The sequence below is a fragment of the Schistocerca nitens genome, chromosome 4 (genome assembly GCF_023898315.1).
Source record: "Schistocerca nitens isolate TAMUIC-IGC-003100 chromosome 4, iqSchNite1.1, whole genome shotgun sequence".
In the NCBI taxonomy this organism is placed as follows: Eukaryota; Metazoa; Arthropoda; class Insecta; order Orthoptera; family Acrididae; genus Schistocerca; species Schistocerca nitens.
Genome location: NC_064617.1, coordinates 673,454,660 through 673,472,425, shown reverse-complemented (window position 1 = coordinate 673,472,425; position 17,766 = coordinate 673,454,660). Strand labels below are relative to the sequence as shown.

General features: G+C 37.3%; 1 protein-coding gene across 1 annotated transcript in view; it reads right to left on the bottom strand.

Moving 5' to 3' along the window:
- Nucleotides 1–17,766, bottom strand: part of LOC126252497 (probable Na(+)/H(+) antiporter nhx-9) — a 665,019-nt gene that overhangs the window by 129,427 nt on the left and 517,826 nt on the right. Inside the window, exons 6-9 of the mRNA XM_049953392.1 lie at nucleotides 13,747–13,836; nucleotides 6,038–6,108; nucleotides 5,696–5,932; nucleotides 2,903–3,035 (exon numbers count right to left, since the gene is read on the bottom strand). Coding sequence (XP_049809349.1) covers nucleotides 2,903–3,035; nucleotides 5,696–5,932; nucleotides 6,038–6,108; nucleotides 13,747–13,836 — 531 coding nt within the window. The remainder of the gene's footprint in view (nucleotides 1–2,902; nucleotides 3,036–5,695; nucleotides 5,933–6,037; nucleotides 6,109–13,746; nucleotides 13,837–17,766) is intronic.

Genomic DNA, 17,766 nt, shown 5'->3' with positions numbered 1-17,766 from the left:
TAGACGAGTTACCACTTAGAGTGCTAAAAGTGTGCGTGTACAGTTCGCTGACCTGTGCAGTGAATTTCATTTTGTGATATTCAGCCGAATAGACTCAAATCCAGTTTCATTTAGACTTTAAGTGAGATAGACACATCACGTTATTTCAAAAAGTTATTTAGCCCATCAGGGAAACTTGAAACCTGTGCACTCGATTTGAAACACTTTACACGGTTGCACATGATTGAGCTTTTGATTAAATCACATATTATAATTGCAAACATGCTTGGACTTAATGCATGAAGTTTGAAATTACTTTTTGAGACAAATACTGATGTTTGATAAAAACTAAGCAAAAATTTATTCAAAATATCGAGGTTCTGTTTTAATTAGGACACATATCACCTTTCTGATCATGTTGTATAGCAATACTGTAACGCAAATCAATTCATTCATTAGAATGATTTGCGACATACTAAGTCCCATTACACATACAAACCGTTACACGGAATTTGCTGAGCAAATGAGAGTATAAGAGTGTTCTTTTCCAGGAATGCCAATAAACCAGCGGTTTCAAAAGTTAAATAACCAACTGCTGTGTAGCTTCATTGATATTGCAGTTCACTGACAAACACTATTCTTATTGATAAATGAACATTAATTGCAAGTAGATTTTGAATACTCACCAACACTGCCAAGCAGCAGTTCACATCACAACCAGTAATAAATGCCAATATAACTGAACGGGCATTACTTCATTAAAACAGAGCAATCAGGTTCCAATTCTAGGATAAACTGTACCATGTGGAATTATTAAAATCTTGTGGAAGTGTAATAAGGTTTATCTGAATACTTCTATCATACATCATACTTCACGTTATCTGGACAGATTATTAGTCGGAAACGAATTCACCCACGACAGATTGTCCCATGCCACTACTAAACTTTTATTGTGACTCTTCACAAGATATCTCAAGAAGGCGGGATCAAGAAACAAGAAAAAGAGACATCAGTATACTAGTTAATATCTTTTGTTGTAGGGTGAAATCAGTAATTATTTCATGACCTGAATTCTATTGTTGACTTACAAACAAATACAAATTCTGTAGTAATTATAAACATTTGGAAGAGGAACTACTACGATTTCTAAAGTATTTATTTGGCTCTATTCAGAAACATATTAGCAAAGCCAGATCTTATTTAATTCCAAAATAATTACCAAGTTGGTCAAAAGTATTGTTTGTATAACTAAATCTGTCAGTTTTATTATTTAACAATTAATTTGGCCTAATCTTTGTGGTAGAAGAAACTATTAAAAATAAGGAATTTTTTGATATATTCAGTTAATTGAATGAGTTATGTTTTAATTGTAATTTCCGTAACTTAAACATTGAACAATGTATAGTTTCAGTACCTATTATTGTGAGGATTTATAATGGCCTGATTTCTGGTCCCAAGACAGCCAGTCCACAGCCAATTTTCAGACGGGAAGTCTGTATCAGTTAGAATAATAGTAATGCATTAACTTAACAGTGGAATTAGTGTAACACAAATAGGCAGTGTTTTAACAATGACAGTGTCTGTTCATTTTATTTGAGAAGTAGTGTCACACATACCATATTATTCTGCAAGAACTGGGAGCTGTGTGGTTAGGTTTTTACTGCTCATAGATGTTCAAAAGCAACCTATGGTAGCAGTATGCTAATATTCACCTGTAACTTATTAATGAGGCTAATCAAAATTCATCAATAGTGAACTGGCCATGTAACTGTGTAATATTGGAGGGTTGTAAACAATGAAAGTAAAGAACTGAAACGCAACTATGCAACTGCCGGCTACATTATTTACATTAGTCAGTGTTGAACTTCCATCCCCTATTTTGCAGCCAGTATAACAATGCAGTATGTTGACACCAATGACTATCAATGAAGAAATAAAGAAGGTGAACGTCACAATGTCTGCATAATGCAGTGTTGGTGTCTTATAAGGGATGCTGCTGAGAGTCTGTATAACTTTATGAAACACCCCATAACAGCTTCTGCTGGTGCAGTAGGATAGATAATATGGGTAATGGCCTCCTGCCTCTTCGGTTTGCAGTCCTATGAAGGAGGGAAGGGCTCGAACACAATCCAATGACCTCCTTCCCTCGCACCCCCATACCTTCCAGCCTGTTACACCTCCAGGACACAATTTATCCCTTAATGTGGCTCTACTGAACTTAGGCAAGGTACACACATTTCATATTTGTTCTCAACCCACTTAATGTAACACTAAACACTAATTTTATGCCATAATAATCTTAATTTTTTCCATCTGCTGCAATGTTGAAACTATTAGTCCTAGAGACAAAATGAATAGGACCTTTTTTGTAGGAAATTTTATTTAGTCTAATTTCGTACTGGGAAAGATTTTTGCTAGAAGTCATGATTTTTAAGTTACTCAAGTAAAACATAAAAAAGTGACTTTGGAATGCTCTCTCACCTCCACACTCAGACCCTACCAGTCAGGATTTTTAGTATCTTGTTCATTATACTTCCTCCTCCCACTGTAGGTTGATCAATCCCCAGTTTTTCAGGGCTGTCAACACATATTTTGTTGAAATCATATCAAATCTTTCTCAAAATCTATGACTAACAGACAAAGTGTAATTCATATTCATTGTGCCATTCCATAATTTCTTTCATGATTTGTGAATGGTGCACCATGCTTCATTTATTTCTAAAGTCAAGATGTTCCTTTGTATGATTAAAATTCAGTGTTTTTTCTCTTGGTATATCATTTGTGTTAGTTTTTGTGGATATCTTTTGGATTACTGAGAGGAAACTGACAGGCATATAATTTTATTCAGCATCAATAAGAATGTAAATAAGAATAATTTTCTTAAAACATCATATGCATAAGTCATGTAAAGACTAGAATTTACCCTTCTGTAAGGTTTGCATAATTCTTCTGCCAGCAAATGGTGTATTTTAGCATCAGTAAGATCTTTTTTGGAGGGGTTATATTCCAGTTCCTGCATATCTATGTTCCATGTGCTTGAATCAAGATGATTGAAACTGTAAAAAATGAATAATAATGATACATGTGAATGAGAGATTCCAAACAGATAACATGCTGAAAAGAAAAAAAACATCATTTATTAACCACAGTAATACCCTCACATTTTTCATAATGTGTTATACCAAAAACAGAAACACCTCCCCCCAGAACAAATATATACAGAAGATGTTTACACTGAGTGGAGAGGTACTGTATGATCACCACAAAAACTTCAAAAAATACAACTTTCAATAACTGTCATTGATTTTCATTCACAACAAAACTTTTTTTTTAGATGTGTAAGAAGGCCCTGTCCCTGAAAATATGTACGTGACATTTGTTGCAAAAAGTCACATTCACTAGTAACACTTGCATTTTTAGATTAAGGTTTACTGAAAAATTTATAAATAATCATTAAAAACACTAAATCTTCCTTTTTTTTAGAATTTTAAAATATAAATTACCAGACTAGATTACAATTTTCAAAAGGTGGGCTCAAGGTACACCCCCCACCCTCCCTTCCCTGCACCCTCATTGGTATTGTGAGAGTTTAAGAATTACTAATGGTGAACTTATCACAATTAATATGTAGCCAAGAAGAGTGGAAGTTAATATTAAGGCTTTGCTTGTTGAAACACTAGGTCATTCTTCAGCAATGACTTGGAGGAATGACACAAACTTAATTAATGACATAATCTACTAGCATCACTTAATCCCGAGTACCAACTCATGTTCCTGTGAATGGGGATTTATTTGGGTATTGTGTTTATTGTTGAACATTCATTGCAAATTGACATTGTGAGGGATAACATTTGTCTCTTGTTCGTCTTTCATGGAAACATGCTACCATTTAAGCCACCCAAGAGCTCATCATACACACAATCCAATCTTCAACTTTCCAGTACATCTCCCTGAAACTGTATGGAGACTTTCCTACACACCACATCAGACTAGTATCCTTGGCAAAAATGAGATGATGGAAAACACTTAGCCACAGCCTAGGGCTTGATTTCGGAGATAATTTTTCATTGTATCACGGCATGCGCAGTGAAATAAATACTCCCAACAAGCAAAAAAAAAAAAAATAAATCACTGATCAATGTATGTGACTAGTTTCATACTTTCCATACAGCAAAAGATTTTCAGTGATCATGTTTCACATGAGTATCAATAACACTGGTAAAGAAATTCTTGCTGTCGTTGTAGATGTACATCTGAATACTGGTTTCATACAGATCTCCATGCTGGTCTACCTTGCATCAAACTTTTTGTATCTTCTTAATTATTGCACTCTACATCCACCTGAACCTGTCAATTACCTTCAAGCAATAGTTAGGCCTTGTGGCCTAATAACTAAGTGTGTACATGGAAACCATGAAAGCATGAGGTCACGTGACTGAATCTCAGTCAGATCATGGAAATTTTTCAGACTGTCTTTCTAGCTTTCAACTCTCAATGATGTGAAGATTCATCAGGAACAACACATGGTTTGGATTCAATGTTAAACTGTAGGCCCTTTGCCTGTTTGTAGTACTAGTGTGGGTTAGCGACACACAAGGCACCGAAGTGACATATAATTGAAAGATTTGCAACAAGCTGCTCATACTACATTATTATTATAGTCTGCCTCTACAATTTCTACCCCCTACACTTATTTCTAATGCCAAAATAATAATTCCTTGGAGCTACAGCATGTGTCCTATCAACTAATCCTTTATTTTAGTCAAAGAGTAACATAAAGTTTCTTCTCTCCAATCTAGTTTAGTACTTCATCAGTTTCTCATTCTACACATACACTCTTCAGCATTTCTCTGTAATGCAACATTTCAACAGCTACCCTTCTCTTCTTATCTCTACTGTTTGCTGTTATTATTTTACTTCTGTAAGGCCAGACTCCAAACCATTACTTCTGGAAAAAGACTTCCTAACACTTAAATTTACATTCAGTGTTAACATTTATATCTTTCTCAGAAAATATGGTAAGCTAGCAAAGTATTCAATATTGTTTATGTGCCTGTCAATGACTCGATGCCTGCTTTTTTGAAAAGCTTTTCTTGCTATTGTCAGTGTGCATTTTATATCCTGTTTACTTCTGCCATGGTAAATCTGCTGCCTAAATAGCGAAACTTGTTTATATTTTCTGTGTGTTATTTCCCTCAGCATCATTTGACCTAATTCAACTAAACTTGTTTTTATTTTTAATTTGTGTGTATCCAATAATCTCTTTCCAAGACAGTGCATTCCATTCAGCTGAACTTTCAAGTACTTGGGCATCAGTACCACAATTATTGTGTCACAGGTAAATTTTAAAGCTTTTATTTCTTCACTCTCACCTTCAATTCCCTTTCAAATTTACCCCTTAATACCTTTACTAGTTTCTTACTGTACAAATTGAATAATATGGAGGGTAAACTACAATCTTGTCTCACTGTCTTCTCAATTATTGCCTCACTTTCCTCTCCTTCATGTCTCTGACCTGCATTCTGGTTTCTGTAGAAGATGTTCATTACCTTTCACTTCCCAATTTTACTCTTGTAATTTTCTGGAGTTGTTAGGAAATTTGTACTTCATGATAAAATGGAAAACAATACTATACTGTCTTTTTTTGCAAACAGTTCAACTGTGGTTAATGTAATGATAAAGTAGGGTAATAAAGCAGTAAGCAACATTAACTCACCTTCCATTAAAGTTAGTACTCATATTTCCATTTATATTCCCACTAGTGAAATTTCTAAATATTGCTGACATAGATTCTGTTCCAGAAATATTTCCAACAGTTGACGCATTTCTACGCATATACTCCATGGCATCTTTCATTGCCAATTTTGAATAAGTTTCAAGTATCTTTGGTTCTGCTCCTTGATGATCTCGCAACAGGTATGGACGGATGAATTTGTTATCAAAACGTTTAAATCTGAAATGTCAAATTGGCTTTTGGTCAGTTAATTCTGTTTTGATGCAAATACTATACAAATAAATTGAATAAAGAAGCACATTTTAATAAATCAGTTTAAATTACTTGTCTCTGAGATGGTAATTTCCATGTTGTCCAAGGATATCTTCAATTCCAGCCATCACATGATCCATTAACTGAAAAAAATATAACAGTCAGTGACATTATGTCTTGGAACATGAACACTAAATACTGAATGGAATAAATACAAACTTGAAATTTATTAGAATCTAATTTCTGGTATCAAGACTCAATCAAACAAAAAACATAGGCAAAAGTAACTACATCTAGATGACAGACCTGAAATGCTCACTTTGGTTAGTGTAGAACAGGGAATCAGTGATCATAAGGCCATTCATTACAGCATCACTGAATATGACTGTAAGTAGGAATACAAAGAAAGATAGGAAGATCCTTCTGTTTAGCTGGAATGACAAGAGACGGATTTCTGATTACTTGGTAGGTCAATATGAAAATTTCATTTCCTGCACTGACAACATTGAGCCACAATGGACACAGTTCGAGGCCATCGAACAATACATTTTAGATAGGTATGTGCTGAGAAAAATTGTGAGAGATGGAAAAGACCTGACATGGTTCAACAACAATGTTAACAAGCTGCTACCAAAGTAAAGAGAGCTTAACTACGAATTCAAAACATACCCTAACTAAAGCCTCACAGAGAAACAAAAACTAAAATAAGCCAAAATTAACATAAGGAGGGCTATGCATGAAGCATTCAATTACTCTGACAGTAAAATTCTGTTGACAGACTTGACAGAAAATCCTAAGAAATTTGGTCTTATGTTAAATCAATAAATTGATCAAAGCCATCTGGGCAGACACTCTGTGACCATAATGGCACTGAAACACAGAGCATAACAAAGAAAAGGCCAAAATACTAAGTCATTTTCCAAAACTGTTTCACTGAGACAGAGCACATTGTAGTGCCTCTTTTAAACTACTGCAAAAACAACAGAATGACATATCGAAATAAGCTGCCAAGGGACAGAAAAGCAACTGACATTCCTAACCACAAGAAAGGCCACTGGATGCTACACAGAGTATGTGAAAGGACTAGCCCCTCTTCAAGCAGCAGTGTTACATAGGTCTCTAGAGCGGTGAAGCATTCCTAAGATTGGGAACAATCACATGTTGTTCCTATTTTCAAAAAAAAAGGTCCTCAAATACTACTGAGGGGCTATGCCTCTCATGTCAATCTGTTGTAGAATTTTGGAATACGTTTATGTTAGCATATGATGTCACTTCTGGAGACTAAAAATCTCTTCTGTAGGAATCAAAAAAAAAAAAAAAAAAAAAAAAAACGCTATCATATGAGTCCCAGATCACTCTATTCATTCATGAGACCCAGAAAGCAGTAGATACAGGTGTCCAGGTAGATGCCATGTTCCTCTGAAAGACATTTGGTATGGTTCCACATAGCCACATGATGAGCAAACTATGAGCATACAGAATATCAGGCAAACTGTGTGACTGGACTGAAGAGTTTCTATAAACTGAACACAGCATGTCATTATAAATGGGGAGGAGTCTCTGGAAGTAAAAGTAACTTTGGGTGTGCCCCAAGGGAGCATTGAAGGACCAGTACTTTTCACAGTATATACAAATGACCTAGGAGATACTGTCAAAAATTCCAAGACGCTTTTAGTGGATGAAGAAGATGATGATAATGATGATGATGATGATGCATGTACAGAAGTGGCAACACTTGAAATTTGTTGAGAAATGCAGGAGGACCTGCTGAGGATCATAGCTTGGTGCAGAGAGTGGTACTGACCCTCAACATAAACAAATGTAATGTATTCCAAATAAGTAGGCAGAAACCCCATTTATTGTACGATTACATGATTACAAGACCATCACTGGAAGCAGTTATTTCCATAAGATATCTAGGAGTATGCGTATGGAGCAATTTGAAGTGGAATGAACAAATAAAATTTACTGCAGGTAAGGCTGATGCTAGATTGGGATTCACTGGAAGAATCCTCAGGAAGTGTAGCCCATCAACAAAGGAAGTAGTAGCTTACAAAACTTACTTGAATTTTCTCCATGCTGGGATCCATACTTAACAGGACTGATAGAGGAAATAGAGAAAAACCAAAGAAGAGCAGCACATTTCATTACTGGTTCATTTAGTAGGTATGGTATTGGTTGTTTGGTTGATTTGGAGGATGGGACCAAACACCAAGGTCATCAGTCTCATTGAATCAGGAAAGGATGGGGAATCAAGTTGGCTGTGCCTGAAGCAATTTAGGGAATCGCGGAAAACTTAAATCAGGATGGCTGGATGTGGGTTTGAACCAGCATCTTCCTGAATATGAGTTCAACAAGGTAATGAAAATGTCAGCTAACTTTATTTATGAAGCTTAAGATACAGAGAATAATATTCTAATTGGCTATCAACATTTCACTCATGAATGGTTCTCTTGATTTCTCATGATTCATTGCACCATTACCAATTGCTGCAAGTTATAGAAAAACTGCTGTCATCATAAATGCACTTTCACCCACTGGTTAAATTTCAATACGATTAACATATTTCACAAACAAATGGCAGCCATATCCCTTGGATATAAACCAGTTACACTTTTCTAATTGTTTTATATCAGAGAGAGAGAGACTTACATGCACTTTGTGCTTATTTCTTCTTACTGTTGAGGGTCTGCATTACTTCGTAGTTTTGCCTTTCATATATTTCTCATTGTACAAGCTGTAATGTTTACTTTCTTTTCTTTAGATTATAGTTTGTTCTAGTGACTGACTTTATATCAGGATCTGGCCCCAGTGGACTTAAGTGTAAAGAGAGAGTAGTGTGTTGGTAGCTTCTGGAGGCTGATATGTGCTTGGGATGCACATCAATTAATATGAGTAGTAATCATTGGGTGAAGGAATTAGAAATGGATCATGTGTCATTTGTGTTTAGTTACTACAGTAAAACCCCCTTTTTACACTTTACAGCTGAATGGCCCAAAAAAGTGTAAAACGAAGGAAAGTGTATAATACGGGAAAGCATACAAAACACAAGTAAAATGAAGAACTTACTCTTTATGTCATTCTCTTTATATTGTTCAAAATATGAAACTAAAACAATGTAAACTCTGCCTATTTAAAAAAAAAAATATTTCTAATATCAATTAACTCTACTTGACTCTCCACAATATACAAAGTATCAATAACAAAGGCAGAGGCAGAGTGCTGAACGCACAAATGCATGCACAAGTTTCCCTCTTTGTTCAAATCATGTCCAATGGTGTAAAGAAAATATAGAAGCAAAATTATTTTGTGAAACAACATTAAAAAGATATTTGTGTTCTAATGTGAGACTTGTCATTGATAATCATTATAAGATTATGGTAAATAAAACTTGTAACACAATATTGGTTAAAACATCAAAATTGGTAGGCATGATATCTGCAGTTTGCTGCCAACAAGGAAGTCACTCAGTTCGGGGACATCCTGGTTAGAAAGAGGGTGGAAATTATTGTTACCTTATGGAGCATCTTGAGGAGGAATGTATACATCTGACATCAGGTTGTACCAACCTAAGACTCCACCCCTAGTAAAGATTAGTGAATTTCAAACAGAAGCAACAATGATTCATGAAAGCCCATTAGGTAGACACCCATCTTAAAAAGCAATGTTTCTTTGTATAAATTAAATCTGTTGTAATACAATGCAATGAGAAGAAGGAAGGTTACTACTAGAGTCACTATTGTCAGATCACGATTACCATTAAGGCAGTGACTTAGCATACTTTCCCACCATTCCAAGCACTGTGAACCTTTAATAAAGGTGGGCATACCCCAGCATGTCAATGATGAAACTCTTCCTCACCACACTAAAGCTACATTACATGATCAAAAATTTTTGTATAGCCCGCCTTTTCTGCTTTATTCCAAGGCTGACTTTGAGTGTGAATACGATGCACTTTTTGCAGAGATTTGTATGAAAATCAATGTTAAACATCATGATAACACCAAAGAAAACATAAAACATGAGAAACTTTGTTCCCCATAAAAATGTTATTATGGCTTCAGTTGTGATATTACAAATAATACTGGATACAGTTATTGTGCATTTTTACAGTATGGTAGCTTCAGAAAACAATTGTACATTAATCATTATGGAAGTGAAAGTTAAATTATTAGCTGCTAATGTATCATCCTGTAATCTGAGACTGCAATTAAATAAGTGAAAAATGGTAAGATTTGGAATGTATTAACAATACACAACTTGTGCCACAACTCAAATTTCTTTATTAATACAAACAGTTTCAAAATTTGTTCATTCTATCTTCAAGCATATATGGACTACTGCATTAGACATTTATCTAAACAGGCAACAAAACTGCTTACAAGTAGATGGGTGCTCACTCCATAACTAATTAGGCATCATGTTCTACAAGTCACACATTTCAGAAAAGTTTGAAGTCAACTTGCAACAACCATTTGCAGATGACAAGTGGCAGCACTAACAGTTGAGGGTATATAAAATGTGTTGGGGGATGTGGAAAATAATACAGTCATTATTGTAATGCAGAAATGGAGTAATTTATCTGATGACCAAAAGGGTTTTATCATTCACTTTTGGGCCGAGTTTGGAAGCATTTCCAAAATAGCTAAGCCTGTAATCTATACATATGCCACTGTAGTTAAAGTATATTGTGCATGACAAAATGGTGCTATACAAAACTGGTGGTGAGGCAGCTGTGGTGCACCATGGGCAACAGAGGACAGGGATGAATGACAGCTGTGCAGAAGTGTATGGGTGAACAGACATGCAACTGCTGAGCAATTAACCACTCAGATGAATCATAGGGTTACCAACAGCATCTCCTCAATTACTGTACAGTGAGCATTGCTGCGTATATGCCTCTGCAGCATGCAACTGGTTCATGCACTCATGATGACTGCTTTTCATTGGTGATGAAGGCTGGAATTTGTACACCAATACCATAACAGGACCTCTACTGAGTTGCAACAGGTGGCCTTTTTGGGGGAATCATTTTATACTCCATTAGACAGATGGCTGTTGGCATGTAGGGCATAAACAGAGGAAAACAAACACCCTGCGACAATCATCAGAAGGCTCCAGGCTGAAGGGGATGCCCTGGGTGATCTCATCTTTTTGAAAGGCACAATGGATCAATACAAGTACGTATTAGGATAATGCAACATGTCACACACCTCACAGCGTACATGCATGGTTCGAAGAGCACCAGGATGAGTTTACCATACTCCTCTGGCCACCAACTCCCTGGATTTAAACTCAATAAAGAATTTGTGGGACCACCTCAGTCAGGGCGTTTGCACCATGGATCATCAGCTGAGAAACCTAGAGCAGCTGGCCATGGCACTGGAGTTGGCATAGTTGGCATTGCTCCACATCCCTCTCAGCACCTTCCAAAACTTCACTGACTCTCCTCCTGCACTTGCTGCAGCATTCCACACTGCATAATGTGGTTATTCAGGCTTTTGACAGGTGGTCAAATTAATGTGACTGAACAGTGTATATACCAACTGCCTTTCCCAATACCTATAATGTTACTTTACTAGTGGAACAAGCACCCAGATATTTTATATGGATTGAATTTAGATAAAAGTATGACATAAAAGTGTGTATACAGCTCAAGATGAAATGGACACATTCTGGAACTTATTCTGTGAATAAACACACTTCAGTTGCAGGAGGGCTGATATATCAATTACAGTTCATCTAAATCTGCATACATGCACTAAAAGTCAGCAAACAGTGTGTGGTGGAGAGTAACTTGTATCATTTCTAGTCCTTTCTTTTCCAGTTCCATTCTCAAATAAAGTGAGGGAAAAATGATTATCTATATGCCTCCCTGTAAGGCCTAATTTCTCTTTTTCCTATCTTCATGGTCCTTACATAAAATGTACTTTGGTGGCAGTGGAATCGCTCTGCAGCCAGCTTTAAATGCCAGTTCTCTGGATTTTCTCAAGTGTGTTCTATGAAAAAAGTGTCATCTTCCCTCCAGGGATTCCCATTTGAGTATCTCCGTGGGCAACTCCATAATACTTGCTTGTTGATCAAACTTACTGGTGATAAATCTAGAGTCAGCCCCTGAACTATTCAATGTCTTCCTTCAATACAACCTGGTGGAGATCCCAAACACTCTAGTAGTATCGAACTCGGGACCTTTGCCTATCGCGGGCAAGTGCTCTACCAACTGAGTTACCCAAGCACGGCTCACGCCCCATCCTCAGAGTTTTAATTCCACCAGTACCTCGTCTCCTATCTTCCAAGTACTTCCCGAGTTCAAGTCTCGGCCCAGCACGCAGTTTTAATCTACCAGGAAGTTTCATATCAGCGCACACTCCACTGCAGAGTGAAAATTTCATTCTGGAAACTCTAGTAGTAGTCAAGAATGGGTCACAGTCTCCTTTACAGACTTTCCTAAAATTCTTCCAATAGGCTGAGTCAACCATTGAGCTTCCCTACTTCCGCTCATTCAAAAAAAAAAAAAAAAAAAAAGGTTCAAATGGCTCTGAGCACTATGGGACTTAACATCTGAGGTCATCAGTCCCCTAGAACTTAGAACTACTTAAACCTAACTAACCAAAGGACATCACACACATCCATGCCCGAGGCAGGATTCGAACCTGCGACCGTAGCGGTCGCACAGTTCCAGACTGAAGCGCCTACAGCCGCTCGGCCACTCTGGCCGGCGATTCGCTCATTCCATTTCATATCATTTTGCAATGTTTGGCCTAGATATTTAGTCAATGTGATTGTGTTAAACACTACTCTACTAATGCTGTATTCAAACTTTATGAGATCGTTTTCCCTACGCATCAGCATTAACTTACATTTTTCCAAATTTAGGGCCATCTGCCATTCGTAATGCCAACTAAAATTTTGTCTAAGTCACTCAGTGTTGATACAATCACATACACTGCAGTATCATCAGTACAGAGGCACAGATTGCTGCTGACACTATCTGTTAGACCATTTAGGCGTATAGAGAATAAGAGCAGTCCTATAACACTTACATGGGGCACTCCTGATAATACCCTTGTCTCTAATGAACATTCACTGTCGATGACAACATACAAGTGATAAGTTTCTACCACAGCCCCTACACTGGCACAATCAAGGAAATAATCCAAAACTCTTTAACTCTAGCATAAGGGTACATCTTTAAAAAGTAGGGGTATTTCAAACAGAAATGGATTTAGGTAGTTATTAGTCTATCAAGACTTTTGCCATTTCTGGGCTTGTGAAAAATTCTCTAAAACTAACATTAGTTTCTGTATTCTTTTCAATCATGTTACAGTTACTCTGTAGAAAAGCAAATTTACATCTGAAAAGCTTCATACTAACTTGTAATAGTTAACACAAATTTTCAGTAGTGACTCTTTATCAAATTTTGTCTTGAGGAGCACATTATTAATGATTCTCTTATATCACATTAGTATTGTATACCATGGACTAACATCAATATGTTTACTGTTCAGCATATCAAATTGGCCTAGTATTGCATTATATTCTCTACGGACATATTCTTACAATTCCTCTGAATATAAAATCTGCCAAATTAATTCCCACCACACACTATATCAATCTATTCACTCATCCAAAATTTAATAGTATAGCTCCAATTAGTTGTGAAACGCTCATATCATATAGTTGGACCTACTGTTCCTGTTATTTACAATGGTTTTCAATGTTCCTGCTGTTGTACTACTTCAGTAATGATACAATACATACTGGTACATTGCCGTACTTACTCTTTCATGTATCCTTTCATTCATTGTGGGTTTCCTCTTTTCTGCTCGTTTCACATTTAATATCCTAACTAGAGGTTTGATTGTTATACCCTGTGAAATAAATAAACATGATAATTAATTTTAATATTGCAGATAATAAAGATAAAATCTCAGTAACTGATTTATGAACACCCATTCCCAAGTAAAAATAGCTTCAACAACTTATTATTAAAATAATTTTGTGCTCCGTAAGTGCTTCATTATGTTCCAATTACAAGGATTGGAACTTAAATAGTGGCAACTATTTCTTCACAGCTGATAAAAAAGAGTTACATGTTTGCACCTGTTACTGTCCTTCAAAGTAGTCACCAGTGTTGTGTAGAACCTGTTGCCAGTGATGTGGAAGGGGTAGAATACCATTAGCAGAGCCTGTTCTGTTGATGTGCAAATGGAGTGGTCTACTGCCCGTCGAATCTCCGGAACAGTTCTGAAGCAAATGCCACAAAGTGGTCCCTTCATCTTCGGAATCAAATCAAAGTCACAAGGACTTAAGTCCAGGGAGTATGGTGGATAGTACAGTACTTCCCAGTCCCATCGACCAAACAGAGCAGCCACAGTTTGCGCTGTATGCGCCCACACATTGCCATGCAAAGTGGTGGGTGGGTTGCGCAGAAAGTGTCACCGCTTCTTTCGCAAAGCTGGTCGCAGGCGATGCTCCAAAAACAAACAGTAATACTGTGCATTGACAGTCTGCTGTGGAGGAACATAATGCGTTAGGATAACACCATCACAGTCATACATGAGAATCACCATAACTTTCACTATACTTGGGCTCTGACGCACTTTTGACTTTCGCGACGACCCATAATGATGCCATTCATTGGATTGGCATTTCAGCTATGGCTCATATGATGTGGCCCATGTCTGATCCAGTGTTACAATATGGCATAAGAAAGCTTCTCCTTCATCCTCATAGTGCTCCAAGTGCATCTGAGCAGCGCTGTAACACAGCCATTTCTGCATTTCTGTCAAGTCATGTGGAACCCATAGTGCTGCAATTTTTCACATGCCCAGGCGTTCCTTTAGGATGTGAAGTACAGTCATATGCGCTAATCCGGTTTTGTGGGTGAGGTCACGAATTGTATGGCATTGCTCACACTAACATGGCAACAGCATGCACTTCTTCAGAGATGCTAGGATGACCTGATCGATGCATGTCTGCCACAATTTGCTGACCTTTGATGAAGGCTTTTACAAAATGTGCCACTGTTCTATACAGCAATGCCAGTTCCCCACACGCCTCTCAAAGACCTTGATGCCACTGTCATGCTGTATGACCTCTGGCACATTCAATCTTGATCCAACTCCACTGTTCCTGTTTCGAAAACATAGTTACGTTAGACCACTTGCTCACAACTGACTGTGTTTCCCTCGATTGCGCCCACACTGGTGACGTGGGACGGGTGAGTCCATTTGCTCAGAGGTAAGGTAGGTATGTCAACAACGTGTGCTATCAGCAACAATAGTAGATACAATTGCATAGTGTCTCCACAGCAGTGTTACCACTATTTAAGTTCCAACCTACGTATAATTATAAAATCAAACATAATTACAAACATCTTTAGACACGTTACTCATGAAGTCAGTGAACAACATCAGCTACCTTTTATTTTCAAAATGAAAAGTATGAATATTACCATCAAATCACTTCACAATTTAATTTCAATTTCACTTAATGCCTGGTCCCAAGATTTCACAAGGCCTAAGCTGTACTGTGGCTAATACTCTGTCCCTACACCATTATTTATCTATAATTAATGAAATTTCACTGTTGTTATTAATTTCTACATTCATATAAACAGTTTTTTGACATGTACTTTTATATTACAGTTTCATTAACAAAATAAATGACTCACAAACATTCTAATACCATGACTACCTATTCAGTAACAAAGAAATATTATACAGGTTGTCCGAAAAGACTTTCCCTGATTACATAAATTGATAACTCAGGCTAGAAGTAAGATACAAATATGAAACTTGTGTTGAATTGTTTACAACTATCGAAGTTTTTTTTCTGTTTAAGGTTCGCAGTACATAAGTAGTGGATGAGGTGCAGTGCCCAAGAAGCCATTTTAACCAATCAGGAGAAGGCACAGTGTGTCCTGTGGTACCATGAGACATGATCACCAATCACAGTGCAGAGACACTTCCAGACAACATTTGGAAGGAATCCACCTGATGTCAAGAGCATTAAAGCCTGGTATGAGAAGTTGAAGAACACAGGATTGTTTGCTGACCTTCTGAGGTATGGTCGCCCAAGAACTTCAGCAGACAGGGTGGAAGCTGTAAGGCAGTCTTTTCTGCGAAGTCCAAAGAAATCGGTGTGCAGGGCCTCATGTGAATTACAGATGCCAAAAAGCTCTCTCCATGACATTTTACACAAACGTTTATTGTTTCGTGCATACAAAGTGCAAATCGTTCAGGCATTGTTGCCCAATGACAGTACACGTCGATATGACTTTGCGGTCGAAATGCTATCACGTATTGAGGATGATGATGGTTATCTCACATGAATAGCCTTTTCCGATGAAGCGACCTTTTTCGTCAGTGGAGTAGTGAATCGAGATAATGTGCGCATTTGGGGTTCACAACCACCTGGCGAGGTCATGGAGTGCACTAGAGGCAATTCTAACAACCCTACCACAACAAAGGTCAGAATTTAATAACAATTGTGGTGTTGCTCACGCTGCTAAATACTGCATTTTCGGGCAACAACTAAGCTATTAGGTGGCAGGTGTTATTAGAGCACAGTTAATAAAGTCATTTCATGTAATAATAAAAAAAAACTAGGCACTCATCTTTTTGTGTTTCCCACACTGGTTTCGTCGTAAAATCATGGCTCAATCGTTGAAAATCTAGGTGGTTATGATTCCAAGCTCGGATGCAAAGAGGCCTAGGTTTTATCGTGCCATATTCAAAAGTTATGTAGATGCGCTTCACAAAACATTCTTCAAGATTACACTTTTGCAGGACAATGGTGTTGTAAAAAAAGCAATCATCACTCCGAATTTAAGTTACACTTCCTTTTAATTGCAATATCACGTAAACACAAAACATCACTTCACAATACAAAACATACTTGAAAACATCTTCCTCACAGTCACTGTTAAAGTTCACATTTTATATGCCGACTACGTTATGCGTCTTTCCAACATAACGTCCAACACTTTACTTTTTCAAGGTCCAACTCTCTAACTAGTTAACAACCAACTAACAATCACTTACGTGCCCAAAAATCAGTGTTACACATACATCAAAGATCATAGTGACAAAAGAAAGAATACACATAAGAATAATATCATTGCAATATAAACATATCGATGTATCACAAATGAAATCAAATCTGAATGTTGTCTCAGAAATATGTTAAGTAGTTAACAGAAACACAGTAGAATATTACTGGTATCGAGAGGTTCAGGTGAGGTGTCGTAATGGTTACGTAACTCAAGTACCATTACACAGTCCAAAGGTGAATGTTTGGTGCGCGCTATTGCACGATTGACTTATCGGGCCATTCTTCTTCGCTGAGGCTACCATCACATCTGCAGTGTATCTGGACATGTTGCAACTGTATGCTGTTGCTCAGCTGCTTCAGTATCACCCTGATGTCTTGTTTCAGCAAGACGACAGTGCACCGCCTCATTGGGATTTGGACATCCATGCCTATCTCGATATGACCTTTCCTGGGCGATGGATTGGTCATGATAGGCCAACGCTTTGGCCTCCACACTCTCCTGACATAACCTCATTAGACTTCTTTTTATGGGGTTATGTCAAGGACGAGGTCTACCGAACAAGTGTACCAGATCATGAAAACCTGTGGCATCGGATAACTACAATCGTTGAATCAATCCCTCCAGTGATGTTGGCTAATGTGTGGACAGAAATTGAATATCGCCTAGATGGGCTACGTGCAACCAAGGGTGCTCATGTGGAAGTTTACTGATGTGTGAAAAAAACTTTGATAGTTTGTAAACA